This window comes from Embiotoca jacksoni, unplaced genomic scaffold (genome assembly GCF_022577435.1).
Source record: "Embiotoca jacksoni isolate LCO1_2020_lvr unplaced genomic scaffold, fEmbJac1.0.p SCAF_6, whole genome shotgun sequence".
NCBI lineage: Eukaryota > Metazoa > Chordata > Actinopteri > Embiotocidae > Embiotoca > Embiotoca jacksoni.
Window position 1 is genome coordinate 16,704,759 of NW_027185414.1, and position 20,158 is coordinate 16,724,916.

Sequence of the window (20,158 nt, forward strand, 5' to 3'; positions counted from 1 at the left end):
CACCATCCACTAATATTTCCTCTCAGGCCTAGAAAGTAACTCGCTCTTCATTAATTATTATGAAGGTTTAAGTAGGGAAGCTTCAGTAGTGTCCAGTACGTGGCAGAGCTTTACGATAGGAAACTATGTGACCTGACAAGACTGCCACAAGCCCCCTGCATTGTTCCACAAATGGGTTCAAAGCAGCACGAATGCAGTTGTTTTTTCCTGCTGTGTGTGCCGCACTAAAATTAATCTAGAGAAAACTAGATAAGATACAGATATATGTCAGAAACCAAAGCAAAGAAATACCAGCAAAACAAAGGGAAAAGGGGAGAGACCCCACTGGAAACTAAACTTAGAGTCTGCAGTCTCAGCTTGGACTACAGCCAGCTTCTTTTTTTTTTACAGGATGTTTCTGTCGTGTCAAGGGGACTCTGCTGTTTTATGTGAAGCTTTCATACTGTTTACCACCACTGTCATCGGAGTAGTTCCCTAGGAGATTTGTTGTGGCATGTGGATGAGAGGAGCGATATTTCACATCACGTAGTGTAGAAAGGGGAAAGTCACCGAGCTCCATCTCCACCTACTTCTCTTGCTATGATGGAAATGAAGGCATACAGTATTTGACATCTTTAAATCCTTTTAGGCAGTGGGTGTACATGAAGAGAGTTAATGAATTGATCATAGCGTAATGATCTAGAACAAAGTCAAAGGCTTCAGGCTAGTAAAGACCAGGCTGATCGACCTCTGTCTGGGGAAGGGCCTCATGAAGATCTTTTTCCTGCTCTGTCCTCAATCAGATACCTATCTTCAGGGAAGACACGGTTTCTCCTTCCTCTGAAGTGATTCATGGAAGAAACCCACTTCCCATTCAGATACCGTTACATGCAGAGTGAATCCCATAAACATCACCAATGAACAGAACTGCAGTGTTATGGTGAGGTCAAGCCTGCATAGCAAACATAAAACTGCAGCCCAGCTGTCACACACTGCATTCAAATCTACAAAACAGGATTTTAACAAGGAGGGTGGAAAAGACATGCAAAAGTAGGAAGATGAAGTATATAGAAGTATCCTTAACGGGCTCTCCACCAGGTTCAGACGAGGTGAACGCCACTCACCCTGTGAAAACAGCTGTCTCTTCTGCTTGTGTTACAAACTGGGAACGTGGAGTTTGAAAGATGGACCCTGTGTGTGTGTGTGTGTGTGTGTGTGTGTGTGTGTGTTCATGTTAGCTGCACTGCAGTGTGATTTAGAGTAAATCAATGAAAGAGTTACATGAGTTAATTTAATATACAGTGTTATAATAACTACCAAATTTCACATCCCCTCACTTTTTTATTTTTTATTTTATGATAGAGCTTAAACTAGTGCAATCTAAAAACATCATGGATTATGGTGCTTGGAGATTTCTATTATAACAAAATTCAGGTAATGTAACTGGTGGTTTAAGTTGGTGTTTTTTTTATTTGTTTTAATTTATATCACGTAGTGATCCGGCATTATTCTACAACTTCACTGATGAGCATGGAAATGAACTCTGTCATAAAAAAACTGAGAACAAAACTGTGCAATATCACAAAAATGTACCATCTTGTAATCATTGATTATTTAAAGGTTAGGTGTAGGATATGTGTCCTTTTGTATAACTAGAAGGGCACTTGGAGAGCGTAAACCTTTGCCAGGGCCAAGAGTCCACTCATCCATTATCTTCACCAGCACCCTCTATATATGTCTGGATATATTTAAAAAACTATTAGAATGACATCAAAATATGCCTGAAGCTAAAATGGAAAACTGACAATATTTTTTGTTCAAGGTAGCACAGCAGTAACTAGTTCCTGGTGTGTGCTGAAGCCTAAAAGTGAGTTTACATCTCAAGTGAGGGACGTTTCTATAATATCTTGCATATCAGAATCGTTTGCTGATTTTGGCTGCGGTCCTTCAGTCTCTTTGCTGAAAATACAATGCTTCTTTTAATTGATTTTAACAGTTGACACAGACATTCACTGGTACGTGTATGAAATATGTCAGAGGGTACCTTTTAATAAGAATTAAAACTAGATTTTGATATATTTCGTGCATTTTCTACAACCAGGTTTCTTAAACCTGTCTTTTTCTTTCCATGACATCCCTGTCATGTTGCTATCGGAGGAGCATCACACTGATGCTGTACTTACTATAACGAGCTTTAAGAGATAAGAACTGTCCTTCTGTTACTGTTGAAAATATGCAAGTGGACACCCTAACTTTAAACCCCCTTGATGGTCTACAAATCCATGGATCAACAGAACTGAATTAGGGATCCCAGAGAGAAATGAATGACAGTGTGCAGTGAATCACTTAAATTGGTTTTGTGTTGCTTTAACAGAACAGCTTTTAAACTGAGAGTGCCGAGGCCACATGCTTGTCTTCCAACATGCTTCTTCCTATAGTGGAATATTTGCCCTGCATGATCATCTTACACCAGCCAGCTTAAATACCATCAGACACCTGCTGCCTTGCATTGTGCTCTAAACCTGCCATGCAGCTTTAATGGCTTTGCAGGATGAGATTCACACAGACATAAAACAACAATAAATCCTACTGCCATACCATGACGGCATATATGGTAGTAAATGAAAACTGTAGTACAATCCCTCCTTCCGTCCTACAATTCTCAAACATTGTGAGCACACAGTCAGGTTTCTGTTTTTATGACTTCACCTACATCGAGGTGAATTCGAATAAATGTAGTCACAATAAAGCCAACATTACCATAACTTGACAGACTGATGAGGCGGATTTATGACGCCAGATGTGATATAAACATGGTCCCAAGCACATATGGGTGTCAGTTGTGTCATTACCACCGAATCTATGAGGGCATAATTTGAATAATAGAGCCTAAAGGCTTTCAGGACCCAAATCTGGTGTCATGTGAATGTAGTCAGTTATGAATACCGTGGCAGTGGAGAATACATTGAGTTTGATTTAAAAAAAATGACAGTGTCTGTCTTTTGCTGTGCTGACTTTCCTGATGAACAGCTTATTGAAAGTCGACTCTGCTTGTTAGTGCAGAATAGACGCCCAACGACTTCCTTCGTGGTATGCTTGAAGCAGACTGCTCTCCCAACACACCATCTTCAAGTAACATCTCCATACTTTTAAACATGCAGAATATGCATTGACCACTTGAGGAAAAAAGACCAGCTCACCTGTCTTGTAGCGTGTATTCTGTGTTTTCAGGGGAAATCTGTCCAGTTACAGGATGCCTAAACGATGTCGTCCTCACGTTGTGGCTGCAGGAGAGGGGGAGAAACAACAGCCAGGGAGAAAGCAAAATGAGTATCAAGTCATTAATCATGTTCCTGCCGAGGGATGCACCCATCCAACTTTTTATACAGATACAATATACAGATACCTGGGCTTTGGGTATTGACCGATACAGACAATCAGTTGGATACCTGTATTTCAGTAATTAGCTGTGTGGGCCATTGTGAGAAAGAGACTGGAATCATTTTGTATGTGGAAGGCAACATCAGGCTTGATTTAATGAAGCATGATTTCACTGGATGTTCTTGATTAAATTGGTTGTGTTACATTTTGCAGTGCTACTGTCACCGCTTGAAACGTTGGCTTTGCATATACTTCAACCAGCCGTAGATCTTGTTGGCAATGCAAACATGAAATACCTCTAAAACTGCTGACAAGGGTTAGCTCCTTCCTTCCTTTCCTCCCGACCAGTGCTGCTGACGCGTGACATGGTACACGTGTAGATGTAAACATAAAGTTAAATTGAATAGATTGGGCCCATTGTCGTCATACCTAATCCATATTTTTGAGTCAGTATGGGACTGATATCAGTATGATCAACTCCCTGCACATCTGTGTTATAATACTTCTATTTGTCAGCTGGTTGAGAATACAAAACAACAGGAAGTTTAAAAGCTTACAATGATGCCTCAGTCGACAGTAGGAATGTCTATGGTAGGCCTGCAGCCAGCCACAGCTCATACTCTTCTACACCATGTGTAGGACTCAGCACTCTGCCCAAGCCAGCTCATAAGGCTTCATTGATTTCCATTAGATTGGGCCATTCATTGCTTTAACTAGAGCATAAAAGCATGTTGCTGTCACATGATGGAATAAGAAAAGTCGCCACTCATGAGGGTGTTGGGAGGATTGAACTATTATGACATGACTATTTTTATATTATCTGTTGTCTATAGTATATTATGCACCCTAACAAGTAGAATATTTGGGCTATTTCAGTTCAGTTTTCCATCAAAATAAACGGAAAAATCCCAGAAAACATTGAGTCTACATCATATCAGCACTAATCAGCTGAAATACCGTTCAAATCTACTGTGTTCCCAAATTACACACAACGTCTTGCAGTATCAAACTAAGTCCCCACATTTGTCATCAAATGCACTGACGTACTGTAGCCCTGAACACACCACTGGTCTGACTCACTCACTCACACTGGAGTTGGATGTTGCTTCTCGTGCTTTAATCTCGGATGTATTTATCCAGTGCAATTCCCAGCCTTATCATCTAACATTCACAGAAGGCTAGACTTCAATCACTGCATTTAGCTTTCCAATTAGTTTTCCTCACTATCTACACAAAATAGTAAGCAGAGGACATTTAAGATTTATGGCCATCCTGGATAAGTTAGTAAGTTAGTTGCTACTGGTACTCAGTGCTGCTCTCCATTATCCCCTCAAACTGTGACACCTCCCTGAAGATGCTGCTGCTTCTCTCATGTTGTAGGCACATAAGATGCTTTAGAAACATATGTTCTGCAGAGCTATAGTAGAGACACATAATGTTGGATAGAAATTTGCATTGCATTTCACTAATATCTTTCAGCAAAGGCAGGTTTGATCTCTCTTCTCAGGTGTAGCTGAGGAGACAGCTTTTTGTCCTACCATAGGGACAACACATACAAACTCTTAGTGCCATCCAGGCAAAAAGATTTAAGTAGTGCTTACTGCAGAGCTACAGTCACTTGGCCCAGAGGGTCCAGTAGTCTACTCTAGGGAAGTGGGAAGGTTAAGGTTAGGTTTAGAATTAGGATTAGATTTGGGACTATAGTTGATTGGCAGTGAAACAACCAATCACAGCAGCTTACATGGAGTTGGGTTGGGGCTGGACCAGGTCCAACTCCACCCACTGGCACTGCAATGAAGCTTCACAAATGACTGGGAGCAATAATGTACTGAACTGCAAATTATGCTTTGAAGTCTGGCTTTTGTTAGTGATGTATTTCATTTCCCCTGACCCTCTCATTTTCCTCCCATCACCGTCACACAATACACTCTTCCACAGAAGCTGGAAAGTACTGTACACCAGCCTGCAATAAAAACACAGAGTAAATACTGCTGTGCAGAGGCTAAATACACATGCTGCATTTTCACAAACACGCACACAGGCACAGATAAACAAATGGCTGGGATAAACATGTTGACTGTGTTCACAAGGCGTACCGAGAGTAAACACACGACTTTATATCAAACAGTGAGGGGTGAATCCTCCGAAGGACTGCTGCTAAGTTTCAGCACTATAAAGGTGCAGAATGATACAAACAGTTCCTGGTTCCTCTCTGCATCATCATGCAGCAATGGGAGGGGAAAACAAACTGACCAGGTTGGAAAGATTTATGAGTTGACATTTCAGCAAAGTTCAGACGAAATGATGCAATTCTGCATCACAAAAAAACATGCCATGAAATACAAAGAATACATAAAACCGGGGTATACAGGTATATTGTATATACCGTATATCATGACACCATGTACATATGCATTCCTAATAACATAAACATACACACACAGGTTTGGTCAGGCTTGTTCCCGGTAACAACCCATAATTTACTGAGCAGCACTGGGACATACAGCACTGCACCAGCTTCCCCTGTTAATTAGGAATCTGCTTTCTTTGAGGCTTTTGTTTAAGCCGCATTATTTCTGAACTATTTGTCACGGAATTTGCAGCATCCTCAGTTAGTGTACAAACGCTACAGCACAGTAGATCTATTTGTTTGTAGAAAACTAGTTTCCATTAAAGCTTATGACAACGCTGTTCCTAAGGGGAAATACACTCCTGCTCTACATTAGTTTCCACACTGCCTCAGTTGGGAAACAGCTTTGTTGTCAGTGCAAGTTAGCGGTGGTTGCCAGAATTTCATGTCACCAATAGGATATAAATCATGGATCGTAATCATATAATACGTTATTCAAAGTGAAAAAGAAAAACTTAAAAGATAGATTATCATCTATCAAATCAGCTTGCAGTCATGTCCGCTACTTTCTGAAAGATGATTTAGATCACTTCAACTCTGGTCCTAGACACATTAGAGACACATTATTCTTTAAACAGTTTATTGGTGACACACTTTTCAAAATATCTCCACCTCAGGGGAAATATTAAGTGTCGCAGAAGTTCGCTGTTAGTCACAAATCAAGGCTCAGGGAAGTTTTTATTCCGATAACACGCACTCTGTCACACCACTAGGATGTTAAAGTGCATAGGAGCACTAACCACCAGGTCAAGTGGAGTTTCTGTTTCCATCAGGCCAGATAAAGAAGACAAAGAATTACTGACATCTCTTCTTGCAGAGCTTCAAACAGACATCTCTCAATGCCCCAGTTCAACTCTAACTACAAAAAGAGGTGGTTATATGTAGAAATACTGGTTCAATGACCAAACTTTGTCCTAACGCATTGTCCCATACAGCCACAAATTAAGGATTCTATATGAACTGAACTCGGTTTGATCTAATGTAGGCAAACTTGACTGTGAACAGCACGTAACCTGACAACGACTGGCAGACTGGTTTTATTTTCAGCCAGAGCTTCTCCTGTAAAACGTGTAGAAACAGCAGCTCTGCAACTAAAATCATAAGAACAGGCTTTTTCAGTCCATGGTTCAGCCCTGGCATGCCATTCCAATTTTTTTCAGAAAAACAAAAGGCTCATGGTAATCCCTGTCCAAGACAGGGTCTCGAGGGGTAAGGCTCTCTCTCTTTCTCACACAGAGGCTTCAAATAACGCCACATACAATAACAACTCACATCTACAGTAAGACAGGCATCATGCCGTTCACTGGCACACTCAACGACTCTTCCTGAGAAGAAAAAATACAACTTTCAGAACTGTACAAGCACAGACATCTCCGCTGCTATTAACTACTCACTATGCTCTGCTGTGTAATACACATATGGGTGACGCTCTCACCTGTTGTGAGATTGTGTGCCATCGTGAATCAGCTGCTTGACTGGCTGAGGTGCTGCGGGTCTTGGAAATCCTCTCGGCATTATAGTAACTGGTGGAAGATGCAGGGACGAGGGTCTCATAGCAGCTGGCGTCCACAGAGCGCAGAGTAAAGTGGAGCCAGCAGGATGTGGGCTGAAGGGGGAGCTCTTTATCTCCTCTTTCTCCTGCCTGAGTGTCTGAGTTTGCTGGGTGGTTGGTACAGATCTATCTCCCTCCCATCAGGGGAATGCTTCACTTGCTTATCAGATCCTCCTCCCTTTTCATTTTCATCTCCCTTCTCTTCACCTCCCTCTTTCTCAGAATTGAATTTGCTAAACATATACTCTTTAAAGTAAATGTAAGTTACACAACTGCTGTTGAAGTGGACATATGTGATACATTCGCCATTAATGCAATCTTAAGAAAAATGTAAAAAGTAAAGTAAAAATGTTGTTGTTTTTTTTAACTTTTTTCTCAGTGCAATTAAGCCAGTTCCTGCGTGTCAGTCTGCTTCTGTGCTGTCAAAATTCCTTAAAAAGTTATTATGTCATCATGTTTAGATGTACAGTATTAGGAATAGTGCTTGTAGGTATGACAATGATATGGCTGTGGCTGAGCAGCATTGCAACTAAAAACAGAAGAGGACGTTTTAGTAATTGTTTTTTTCACAAAGATAATTTCTTTTGATTGGCCATGTCATCCCCCTTCTACTATGCTAATTAGTAGCTCGATGTACACTTTTAAAGTTCCCTTTTAGAAAAAGTTGGCAGTCTCTTAAACATACGCTCACACACCCGCAGTATCTAAATCAGGCTTTGATAAATATCTGCAGTGCAGGGAGTTGATTGGTTTATAGGCTGGGATTCTTTGAACTATTCTAAGGACGTCCACAACATTCATATTTAGCACAAGAAAAAAAAGTGTGTTGATTTAAAGCAGTCTCTAGAGATAGCTTGCAATTTGTAAAATAAATAGCCTCTGAACTCAGGGTGCCTCCCTTTTGAAGCACTGGCTTAACAGTAATATTGACCTGTGACTTGTGCTAAAATGGAATTGAGACTAACCCTGGGGAATGCAGAGCAAGGGAGCAGCTGGTACCAACATATTGTAGGCCTATTGAATCAGACAGCCAACCAAGGACTGGTGACCTAAAAAAAAAAAGCAGGTACTTCAGAGGTTTGAGTTTTCTGTTTTAACCCTTCTGTCTTGTATCATGTTTCCCTACAGATAATCACTTAAACATTTTAATTCAGTGGTATTTCTCTTAAGTTTGAATACATTCAGACAATGTTGTAAATACAAAATTAAGACATGGTAGTAACAATGGCTCCCATGGCAAGCGAATATTTTCAGTGTTGTGAAAAGAAGCAAGAAGAGCCTCCCGTCTCTCTCCTTGTAGCCTCCATAATAAGTGTCATGGCATTAATGTGGTGTCTGAAGACTCAAGAGGTCAAATGCCAAAAGAATCCATGTAATCGTGCCTGTTAATTGTGTTGCTTTCCTCTTTTCTCTATGAACAATTTTGTTCCAGATGAGTCCTCCAACCCATACGACGATACAGGCAGCTCCCCTGGTGAGGTTTAGGCACCAAACACACGGTAAGGGAAAGATAATGGTTTGCGTTAAAATGATGACTTGAGCCATATTGTGCGTTAGATTTACTACTTTCTTAAATTTATGCAACCTCCGTTGTTATGGCAACAGCAAATGTGGTTTAATGATTTCAGCACTACTTTTATGTCCTACACAGCCTTATTGAAAAAAAACCAAAAAAAACCCCAACAATGACTGAAATATCAACTTGATTGCTAGGGCATCCACTGATGAATGAAGATATATCTTCAAAAACCACTGCAGCTAAACAGACACTCATCACTTGAACCATTGGGGTGAAATAAATATCATATAGGAGCCTGCATTTGACCTTATTCTAAGTCTGACTGAAGTCAAACACAAATCAATGCTGTGCAGTTCTACCAATCACAAGATAACAGCAATCATTTAATTTAGTTGGGCTGCTGACTTCATTTCCAGACCAATTCAATTAGCTGTAATGCATGTCTCATTAATAACAGCAAGCTGTTAGTGCACAGATCATATGCTTCTGCAGAACCCAAAGAATAAGATAAGAGCAAATCAAGGAGAGGGGCTGCAGATATGCACATGACAGGCCAAATGATGTGCCCCAAACTGTTCCTGAACGCTGTAATGACAGTCATTACTGTGCATACCACACCCCAGCCAGGCAATATGACTGTGTTACAGAGTAGAACAGGATTTCATATCGTGAGAGAGAGATATCTCGGACCTCCAGAAACGCCATGTAGCATCCCAGGCTTTGGAGGCAAACATAATTAAGCCTTAATAACAGTGGTTTGTGCACGGTATTCACACGCAGGGAGCCATTAAGGAGATAAACATTCAGCAGCAGGATTTCCACATGTTGACTGACCTTTATCAGTTTCATAGAGGAGCACTGCAGCAGCCTCACTCAGCCTCATTTCCCTGACATTTATGGAGGAATTATCTTGGCAGTCTCTCTAAAGAGTTATTGGGAGATTGTGCTTTGATTCAGTATGGAAATGAGGGAAACAGCTCCACACTGACTGACTGGATTTTCCCTGTCATTGCACTCATTCACTACTATCATCATCGTCATCATCATCATCGTCATCATCATAGTTTAGACCTGCAGCAACTCCAAGCATTGACAGTACAACACAGTGATTACAACCTCCATGAAGGACAGCCATGTCTCTACGCATGCATGAAGTCTAAAATGGGATGAATGAAACAGGGAAACCTGAAATCTGCATTTACAGAGCTTGTAGTCATCCAGCAAACCACTCAAGCAGCACTGGGCCAAGACAGGCTCAAACAGGCCCAAAGCAGAGCAGGGACAGGTGCACAGACATGCCAGGGTCTGAACTCCTGTCAGACAAAGGGTTTGGCAGAAATTGAAAGAACTGTCTTCTTATTACGATTCAACACACACACAGTTCTGACACAGCACATTCCATTGCAGTCACAATTGTCCTTCAGGCCATACTGTTTCAAAACATAAGCAAGGCAACATGTAATTGCTGTGCCGTGAATGTAAGAACGGCCTGTATCAGGTCGGTCCCAAAGAATCATCATAAAAGGAAACACTACCTTCTTCGGTCTAATTCTGAAATAAAATCATTGCTCTGAGTGAAAACATGATTGCTATCCATGCTCCAGAACCTGAAATCTTTTGCCAAAAGTAGATGGTCCTCGATTCATTATATGCCAGCCCAATTAGAAATTGTGTTTTTCCAACTCTTGGGGGACAGCAAAAAAGACTAACGGAGGCTTAATTTCAGTGCTCAGACATAGGCTTCACAAAAAGCTATGAACCCTTATTATATCTTGTACACAGGAAGGTTTTCACTCTGCAGCATTAGTAAAAGCTTGTTATAAACTGAAAGAGTTCCAGCAGCTGCCTGCTGCCCAAGGCTGAAAGACAAAATGGTGTTGGAGAGGGATGGAGAACTGCAGGACTGTGGGCACTTCAACATCTTCCGCTGCTCCACTGCCACAAATTTAGCTGACTGATAAATATTTATGAATGGCAATTTGAAGTAATTCATCAAATAAATTGTGGTTTCATAATGCGTCCAACCATGACAATAAAATGGCTTTCAAAAGCACTTATCTTTGGGATCAATAATGACAGGGATATGCTGTGACAAAGAAAAAAGTTGGGAAGTTTTCTGGAGCGAGCATTACTCAGAATATAAATCAATGACGGCTCCCTGCAGCTTTAGGTCAATATTTAATACCACAGATTTATCCAGCACCTTACTCACTGAATATTGATGACCCAGAGCCAAGTCACCTTTATTTCATTTCTTGTATTCCCTTCCATGTTACCTACTGAGATCTCTGTGCTCATTCAGCTGTTCATTCAGCTGATGCCATCCAGGGCCATAATGAATCCCAACTACAACTTAAAACTAGAGACTCTATTTCCTTGTTTTTCACAGGCCCACTTAGGGAGCAGCGGTGGAAGGAACAGATCACATAGCATTTTGATTGAATATTATATCTTTGAAATGACTAGCACAGCCCTTTTCCTCTTCTTTCTCTCGTCATAGTGGCCAATTTAAAAAATAACTGCACTTTTCCATTTGATAGACAGCCTGCTTTTCTGATATAACAAAATATCTTTTTATTTGAATTAACTTGCTCCTCTCAATGCACTGCAGCATTTGGAATTATTCTGATAAATCTCGTGTATTTTATACACACTAGACATCTTGCCATTTATATTTCTAAACATTGCAGCAGCAAAGCTTGTTTGTAAATTCTGACATTTCATCTAGTTTAGCAAATCTCTTCAAGCACTAAAAGCTGCAGGAGAGAATATTTTGCAAAGCAAATGTCTCTTATGGAGACAAAAACATACAATCAGCAAAAGCATCACAACCTGACAGTGCAAAAGAGATGTGATACAGTCTGCAAGCACATCAGAGGATGTGGTTAGTCTCAGCTGGAGCCCTTAGATGCACATGGACCTTATCACTGGAGTTCATCTGCTGATAACAAAATATCTAATATACAGACCGTTGCATGTCTAATCAATCTGACATAGTGATAAGCTGAAGAAAAACTAAACAAATCTTTCTCTCGCTAGCTCTGAACCAATGAAATGAAAATATCCAAAGCCTCTTTTCTCTCACGCCTCAGTATTTCCCCCCAATGTGATCAGCACATCAATGGGGAAGGTTCAAAGGCATCCTGCTCTCCTTCCCCAACCCAAACACACAAATACATACACACCCCCAGAGTCCTGAGTCAAGCTTTACCATGAAAGGTCTGAGCAAATAAAGAGCTCAAGAACACCAAGAGCCACTTCCCTTGAAAAATCACAGATTAATGAGAAGTAACATACTGACCTCCAGCCTCTGTTCTCCAGAGGGACTGTGACACATACAATTCAACCACTGTAGGTCAGTGGGAGATGCAGAGAAGTGACACACTAAAAGGAGGAATTTTAAATGAAAGTAGAAGTGCAGTTAGGTCATTATCACCGTGCACCAGGCCACAAAGTGAAAACTACTCGTCAGCACTCAGCAGGACAACACCAACACCTGCTTGTCCTCTGTTTCTGTCCTGTATGGTGCAAAATACAGCAACGATTCCTACTTAGTTTTTGTTTGCCGCAATAAAAAGTCTTCAAAACACTGTCTGACAAAAACATTTGAAAAAAAAACCAAAACATGGGGGTTTGCTGTTTTTTTTTTTTGTTGTTGTTTTTTTTTTTTTAATCCTCCTCTTCTTTGGATTTGGGTCCATCTTTCTATCATTTCAACCATAGGCATGCTCCACTGTCTTACAGTACGTTATGTAATTTGGCGAGTACAGAGTACAGTTTTTGTTCCAAAAATGTTGCCGTGTTGAGCCTGAAGGTTGAATTCTTCTGATACCCTTGTTGCCAAATAAACAACGTCCGAGTACGAACAGCGCCCGTGCTGATTATTCTTTTACAGGGTGTAGCGCATGAAATGAACATCATCAACAACGGCAGATTTTTCATACAAATGAAATGTCTATCAATGTGTGCACTGCATCGTTGAACCAAAGGCTTTGCAGCAGATGAGCACCAGCGAGCCAGCTATAGATATATGACAGCCAGGCTCGTTGATTCCAGGTCAGTTGGAATGCAGCCAGTCCTGATGAAGGAGACCTCGACTGACTCTGCCTCTCTAACGCTCGGGAACCTTACGAGAATGAAACATGCTTGCAACTGTTGGCTAGCACAGCAGGGTGGATGACCAGCAATAGTCCCTCATTAGTAATCAAATGCATGTAATTATGTTCCAAGTTAACCCCAAATTATTTCTTGCCTTTTCCACGCTGATTCAACTCTTCTCATGTTAAAAGGATCGGTGCACAGATAGAAGGACGTTCTGGGCCATTCCTCTACATTTTCATTGTAGACGTTTTCCACAGTGTAATTAGGATGGGCCACGGCACATTTGCATCTCTAATGAGGTGAAACTGATGGACTATCAAAATATTCAACAAAATTACCATTTCAAATCTACAAAAATAAGTACTATATCTAAAATGGCAAAGTAGATGGATTTCTTTCTTTTGTAACCTGAAGCTCCATATTTTCCCTGTGGCTAAAGAACACCAAACTAGAGCATCTGCTTGAGTTGCTGTGCCTCAGCAGCTAAGTGCAGACCCAAGCCCACATTGCAAAGCCAAATACAGCTAATCGCTTAGCTGTGCAATGTAGGACAGGAGAGGATGTGAAGTGCGGGGGAATGCTAAAGCTGAAAATCTTGAGCAGGAGATACACAAAAGGCTCAGGAAGAAAAAAGGAGTGAAAGACCAGTGGGAATGTGGTGCAGTAAGCACTGTCATCTGTAGCGAAACAAAACAAATCACCAAGTGACCTTGGTGTAATAACAGCACATCAATCTCTTAATGCATAAAAAGCATCAGGTAATCTCTTCCAATGGCAATAATATCACTAATAACCAACAGCCAGCTCCATTTTTAACAAGATGGAGGTGGTAACTGATTCAACTTTTATTACATATCCTTAAGTTATGATTCATTTGAATTTGACCGATTCACCCTTGAATCCCTTAAAGGAGCTCCACCCATGTGCAGGAGGCTTAACTAGCAAAGGGATCATTCCATAAAAAGAATTAAGAATATTAAAAGAGTTTGAGGTTGTGAGCAATAACGAGGAAAGAATCAGAGCAGATAGAGAGATGTTAGATCCCCCACTCCTACTCATCCTCATCCAACACCTCCCATCTACTTAAGAACCAAAACAAAGGCAGTGCATAAGAGAAGCAATGAGTCAATTATCATTCTTCCCAGGTCAGAGACGTCCTGCACACACCCCATATTTCCAAGAATTCCAACCAAAAACACAGCACAGCACATTCAAGAGTAGCAGAGCACTATAACAAGCCAACTGGAAAACTAAACATCAAACCAACATTGGCAAATTTTGTTGAACTCTAATCCTTGCCATGATATGATCTACAAAGGTAAATGTAATGAGGAAAATTTATTTTAACTGGAATAGAAAAAAAGTGTATTATCAAGAGACAAAACCTAAAAAGAAAGCCTAAAAAGGGATTATGCTATTGAGTAAAATTTCAATTTGGGACACCACTTTTGGCTGAAATAATTACTTTGCCAGCATTTACTTTAAATGCTGTAGAGCACAACTGCAGAACTTTTCAAGGAATACTTAATAGATTTGTCACCTTACATGAACATCTTTGATGGCCGGAGTGACTGTAAATACACAGAATAACAAATCCTGGAGGAGGGCAATTAAGAGGAGAAGCTAAAAGTCTAGATTTAACAAGCCTGTTGCCATGAGCAGCTTTAATTTGATGTTTATGTATCTGAAATGTAGCAACCTGTAGGTTGAAATACTGATCAATCTAGTGGTGAAATTCAGCAATACTACTCATAACCTAGAGGAGAGAGGAGAGGATTCTGGGAAAAAGACTGTCACGCTTGCACTTCACTTCATTTGTCATTGATTATCATACAGTGAACATTGTCAGAACTGTCACAGCATCTTCTTTGATAAAAAATGATTCTGCATTAGTAATAGCACGGTGCATCACTGCACAGCCTCTGAAGCATCTTCCTACATGGTGCCTGTGCACATCCATGTGAAGTGCCTACTTATGCTGCCTTTCAGAATGTATACTGAGGCAGCTTGTCTTGTATTCTGCAGTAATTCTGCAGCACAAATGACAGTCAGAGACGACTGTATTGTCTTTAGAATAGAGTAAATCACACTCAGTGGCCGTTAAAAAGAAAAAAAAAAAAAAACAACAACAAGTATGCAGGGTTGTCAAACAATATTGAAGAAAAGTAGAGCTTATTGTTTCTAAGCTTTTCTTTAAACAGAAGAACACACCAAGATGGGAGCCTTCATTTGATCTAAGATCAATACATTGTGCAGCAGAGCAGCTGTGAGTTCCTATTGTTCACTGGACTAATCACTCAGCATCACTCACTAAATGGGCATACTGTGTGCACCTTTCAAATGCAAATCAATGCAAATCAACCTTCTAAAGAGATCCATACAGCAAGCGTGTCAGCACAAACACATCCTACCTGCAGGTTCTCAGTGTTAGCCCCATGCAGCAGCAGTTATCATGTACTAGGCCAACTCCAAGCATTTCTTTCTGTCTTCCAGCTCAAATGAGCTATCTGCACCCTGAGTTCAACTTTACCAAATGATGAATCTGCAGCATGTCCAATTCAGCCAAAGTAAAACAATCTGTCATACTACAGTACATCCGCATTCCCCTGAGTGCACACACACACACACACACACACACACACACACACACACACACACACATACACACAGGGACACAAATTGCATATGTTCATGGTTAGATTATCCGTCTGATCCCTAAACCCTGTAATCCCACAAGATCAGAAATGAATCAAACATCCCCAAAAAACTAAAACTGTACCAGAAAAGCATCGCATTAACGAGAAGCTGTACAAATAGCTCAGATTTGCTTTTTTTTTTAGCAAATAATAAATTGATTAATATTAGTGATCGACGGATTATCGGCATGGCCGATTATCAGAGCCGATATCGATTATCTGTATTTTTTTTTATTCAGTTGCAGATAAAAGAAAATAATTTAAAAAAATGTGATGCTTTGTCTGTGATGCAACGTCTCAGTCTGCAGTCACCACTCTGTGGTGTTGAGCAATGTCCCGCCCGCAGCTTTATCTGATTGGTTACATCTCATCAGTAATAGCCAATCAACACTGAGAAAAGTCGCAGAAGAAGCTCACTTCACTTCAGTAGTAGAGAAGTTCTCAGCAGCTTAGAGCATCTGTGTTTCAGAGGTCAGACAGGAGACACGGCAGAAGTTAAAAAAAAAAAAAAAACAGTCCTCTACGCTGAAGTTGCAAAAACACCTCAATCATGTCATATTTACTATTTAAGAGTTTAACGTTTCATAAAAGTTGGTCTCACACCGTAGCAACTCGTCAGTGTTTCTCCCACCACTGTCTGGGGAGGGCTGGCCGCTGCTGCTCTTGTGTTTGCTCTGTGTGTGTCATGAAGGACGGCGTGTCGCTCACACAGACACATCAGAACAGAGACGGGACATTAAATTGCAATAGAATTTGTTTTTCCAAATTGTAATTTGATTTGGATTTTAGAAGATTTTTACTTTTACTGCATATGTATATTGGTTTCACATCGGTTTATCGGTCTCCTTTATTACCAATAATCGGTATTGGCCCTGAAAAAGAAATATCGATTGATCCCTGATTAATATTGCACTTGCAGTATGCTTGGCAAAAGAAGTGATGACTGACCTATCAAAAAGAAGAGTAGGTGGGAAGGTGGGTAGATTTAATGGTCCAAAGAGGTGTAAAAGCACAAACGAACATGACAGATTATTCTTATTCTGTTGATCAATCGTTATGGGTGGATTGATATTTGGAATTTTTGCGCATCATTACCATGCTCTTAAGGAAATACCTCTGTAGGAGCTGTATGTCATTTATCTCTTCGATAAATATTCAAAAATAATGTAATGATATGTTAAATCAATAAATAGGAGACACCGGTCCTAAGCCTGGAAGTATGTTAAGATACGGTGTCTTTATGTTTACGTCTTTACCAAATGCCCGTTATAGTGTAGAGAAACAAAACCGGACAGGCATAGTTGAATTTCATTGTATCCTTAAGGATTACGTTATTTGAACCAGGGTAATCCCTATTTTCCAGTACATTTCATGAAACCCATGTCACTTGCCAGCGCTTTTGTCCAAAAGCAGAGGAGCAGATAAACAGCCAGTGGATCCTCTAACAATCGGATTCAGCTAACCCTCATGCTGTGAAACATGTCTAAATCCCTTACACAATCGTGTTAGAGACATTATTATGTCATCCCACCACTAAATACCCTCCACCTAACCCGAGGCCTCTGCAGCACACACACCAGCATCCACACATGCACTTAAAGATGATTTCTATAACACTGGGGAGCTGCTGTCAGTAACACAACAGGAGGAATGTATCAAAGTATCTAGCGGCTGAAAACTGCCCAGGAAAATCTGCTGTTCAGAAACTTGACGACTTTTAGTCACGCTTTTGGATTTGGTACAGTGGTAACAATGAAGTGATCCCATTTAAGCAACAACAGAAGCTATTGTATGAGGAAAAAAATGATTAGTCTGGTAAATTTTGCTGCAGAGAATCTTGGCCCTCAGGGTGTCCAAGCTTGTACAGCACAGCACACATTTTACTGCAGCAGGCCAGTGTTTGCTTCTCTGTGTACAGCTTCTCCATAATACATATCATATATTATCAGTAGAGGATAACAAAGACATTTCTGACTCATCAAAGACTGGAAAATACCTTCTACACTATTTACATTGCCTCCTTTGCAGGACATGCAGACTGCTTTTTTGTGTGTGTGTGTGGTGTGTGTGTGTGTGTGTGTGTGTGTGTGTGTGTGTGTGTGTGTGTGTGTGTGTGTGTGTCTGAGTGCGTGTCTGCTGGGAGCTACCTGTGTGTGAGCTACCAGATTGGCTCCAGGCTCACAGGGACGTCTCTCTTGCAGTTCTCATTACAGAATCTGACCAGACCCAGAACGTGGAGGAACAGCAGCCCCTGAACACAGTCCCACTGGGGAGCTACATTACAGTGATACACAGGGTTAAGACAACACAGCTACTCTACTGCAGAGCTCACTGGCAATGAACACCACTCAGGCACCACACACAGAGGCCCCGGTGGCCCAGAAACACACCACATCTACCATAGTGCAGACACTTTTTTTGTTGTTTTTAAATGTCATTATCTTATTAGGCAGTATAACAGTGTTGATGGTTCAATTTACTGGACACAAAGCTATGAAGGTAATCTGCTCCCTCCATCACGTCTTTCTAAAGGATATATTTATTTTCTGGTATTCCCTTTCTTGGACCAGTTTTTTTTCAATACAGCAGTGACATAAAATATCTATTCACCATATTGCATGATTAGTGATCAAGTATTGATTGTTTTAACATAATACAAAGTAGCACAATATCATAAAAAAGATCGAATAATTAGTTTGAAGCCCACTCATCTCTCCTCCTCTTGGTTGCTATAGCATGCAGGCTATCGCATTATCGTTTTAACAAGGAAATTAAACTGATGGATTAAATAAATTAAGTGAGGTTCCACTTGGCTGGCAGAGGCTAACTGAATTTAAAGCCTATTTTTAGCTCCCAGTATCCTGCGAGTGGGGAAAGCTTGCAGAGACTCAGTAGGCCTATTGAGTCAGGCATCAGTGGAGGAAGGTAGGCCACATCTGGGGCACGGCCCTAAAACTGTAACAGCATCGAGGTTTTCCCAGATGTGTACCCCTCCCTGGAATTTCCATCCCACTCACCGAGGCTGTACATCACAGTGTGGGGAGTTTAAAAGGTCATGGTCCTGATACACAGAGAATGCTCTCCCTTTTCAAATACTTCAACCTTCTGATAGGTATCATCATTACGTCTATTCTTAGAAGTATTAAGTCTCCCTGGAAATGTGCGGTATGTTTGTGGTTAAGGAGAGGTCGCCTCCTTTCTCTGATACTCCCTCCGCTGTATTCTGTCCACTGCACCTATTTTATACACTGAAGTGGTGAAGCCATTCAATCAGCGACATGACCTCTAAATTAGGTTAGCATACAAATGAAGCACAATGGCTTTTGGCCACATTTCACCCTGTGGTCGAAGAATAAAACAGCAAGCAGGAGCTGGGTTGGGTGTGACTGTGTGTGTGGGAAGTGACAGGGTGGACTAAACACTGGATCAGATGCTCAACACCCTGATTAGAACCAGACCAAGTTCAAGCTGACCATTACATAACCCATTGAAAACAGATCACCACACAACACCAGACCAAACCCACCGGAGGCTCATCGATGTTACTTTAATGAGAGCTATGTTAGAGCTATATATCCTGCCATGAAAACAATATTGATTCCCATTTGGTTCAAGCTGTCAGCTTCTGTTATTTGCTGATCATAGGTGAAATTTTGCGGTCTGGTGTTTCCAGCAGACTGCCTCTGTGGCTGAGAGCACAGCAGGGGGGCTGACCGATGAGGGAGCATATGCAGGAATGATAAATAGGCTGAGTAACCTTATCGCTGCAGATGACATCGAGACCCTGACAGAATGATAATCAGCTTGTTATATTTTGCATGGATCTATGAATCAATGGATCTATAGCATGTTTTCCACATCACAGTTAGCCAAAAAGCAGCTTAAAAACTGAAGGTTGCAAGTTCATATACCTGAAAGTCCGACCATGGTAAGTCCCTGGATTTCAAACCACCGATGCTGAGAGAACGTTTTAGTCTTAAGTTTTTAAGTTTAAGTAACCAATGCAAACATCATACATTCTGCAAAAGGAGAACTAAACAGTTCGTCCGTGCATGGATCAGTGAAATATGCAGCAGATGTGATAGCGTCTGTATGAGTCTGTATATATTGTGTATATCTCTGAGGGTCTGTCTGTGTGTGGGCCGGGGCCTCATAGCTAATGTATAAGGGATTGAGAAGCAGTCCCATGTAAACAAGTACATTCCTTTGGCAAGTGCATGTCTGGCTCCCTCAGAAGTGGGCAGGACTGCATCAAACCTCTGCAACAGTGGAGTCTATAGAGACATTAACCATGTATATCATAATCAGCCTAAGAGAATCACAGTTCTGCTGACATCGACACAGTGATCAGTGACCTGTAATCATGAGGCACTGCAGTGAGCATCTCTCGCCGTCACGCTCCCCGTCTTCTCATTCCTGTAAAGACTGCCTTATTAGTATGCACTGGTACATTCGCTCGCCAAAGGTTTGTAAAGGTGAAACAGCCAGCTGCCTTCATTTCCACAAAAACAGATTACAGA

At 41.0% G+C, this 20,158-nt stretch overlaps 1 protein-coding gene across 6 annotated transcripts in view; it reads right to left on the minus strand.

Annotated features, from left to right (window-relative positions):
• plekha7b (pleckstrin homology domain containing, family A member 7b) overlaps positions 1 to 20,158 on the minus strand; it is a 70,552-nt gene that overhangs the window by 35,955 nt on the left and 14,439 nt on the right. For all 6 annotated transcript variants that reach the window (XM_069174174.1, XM_069174173.1, XM_069174171.1 and 3 more), the window contains exon 4: positions 3,180 to 3,263. In XM_069174174.1, the coding sequence (XP_069030275.1) occupies positions 3,180 to 3,263 (84 nt within the window). The remainder of the gene's footprint in view (positions 1 to 3,179; positions 3,264 to 20,158) is intronic.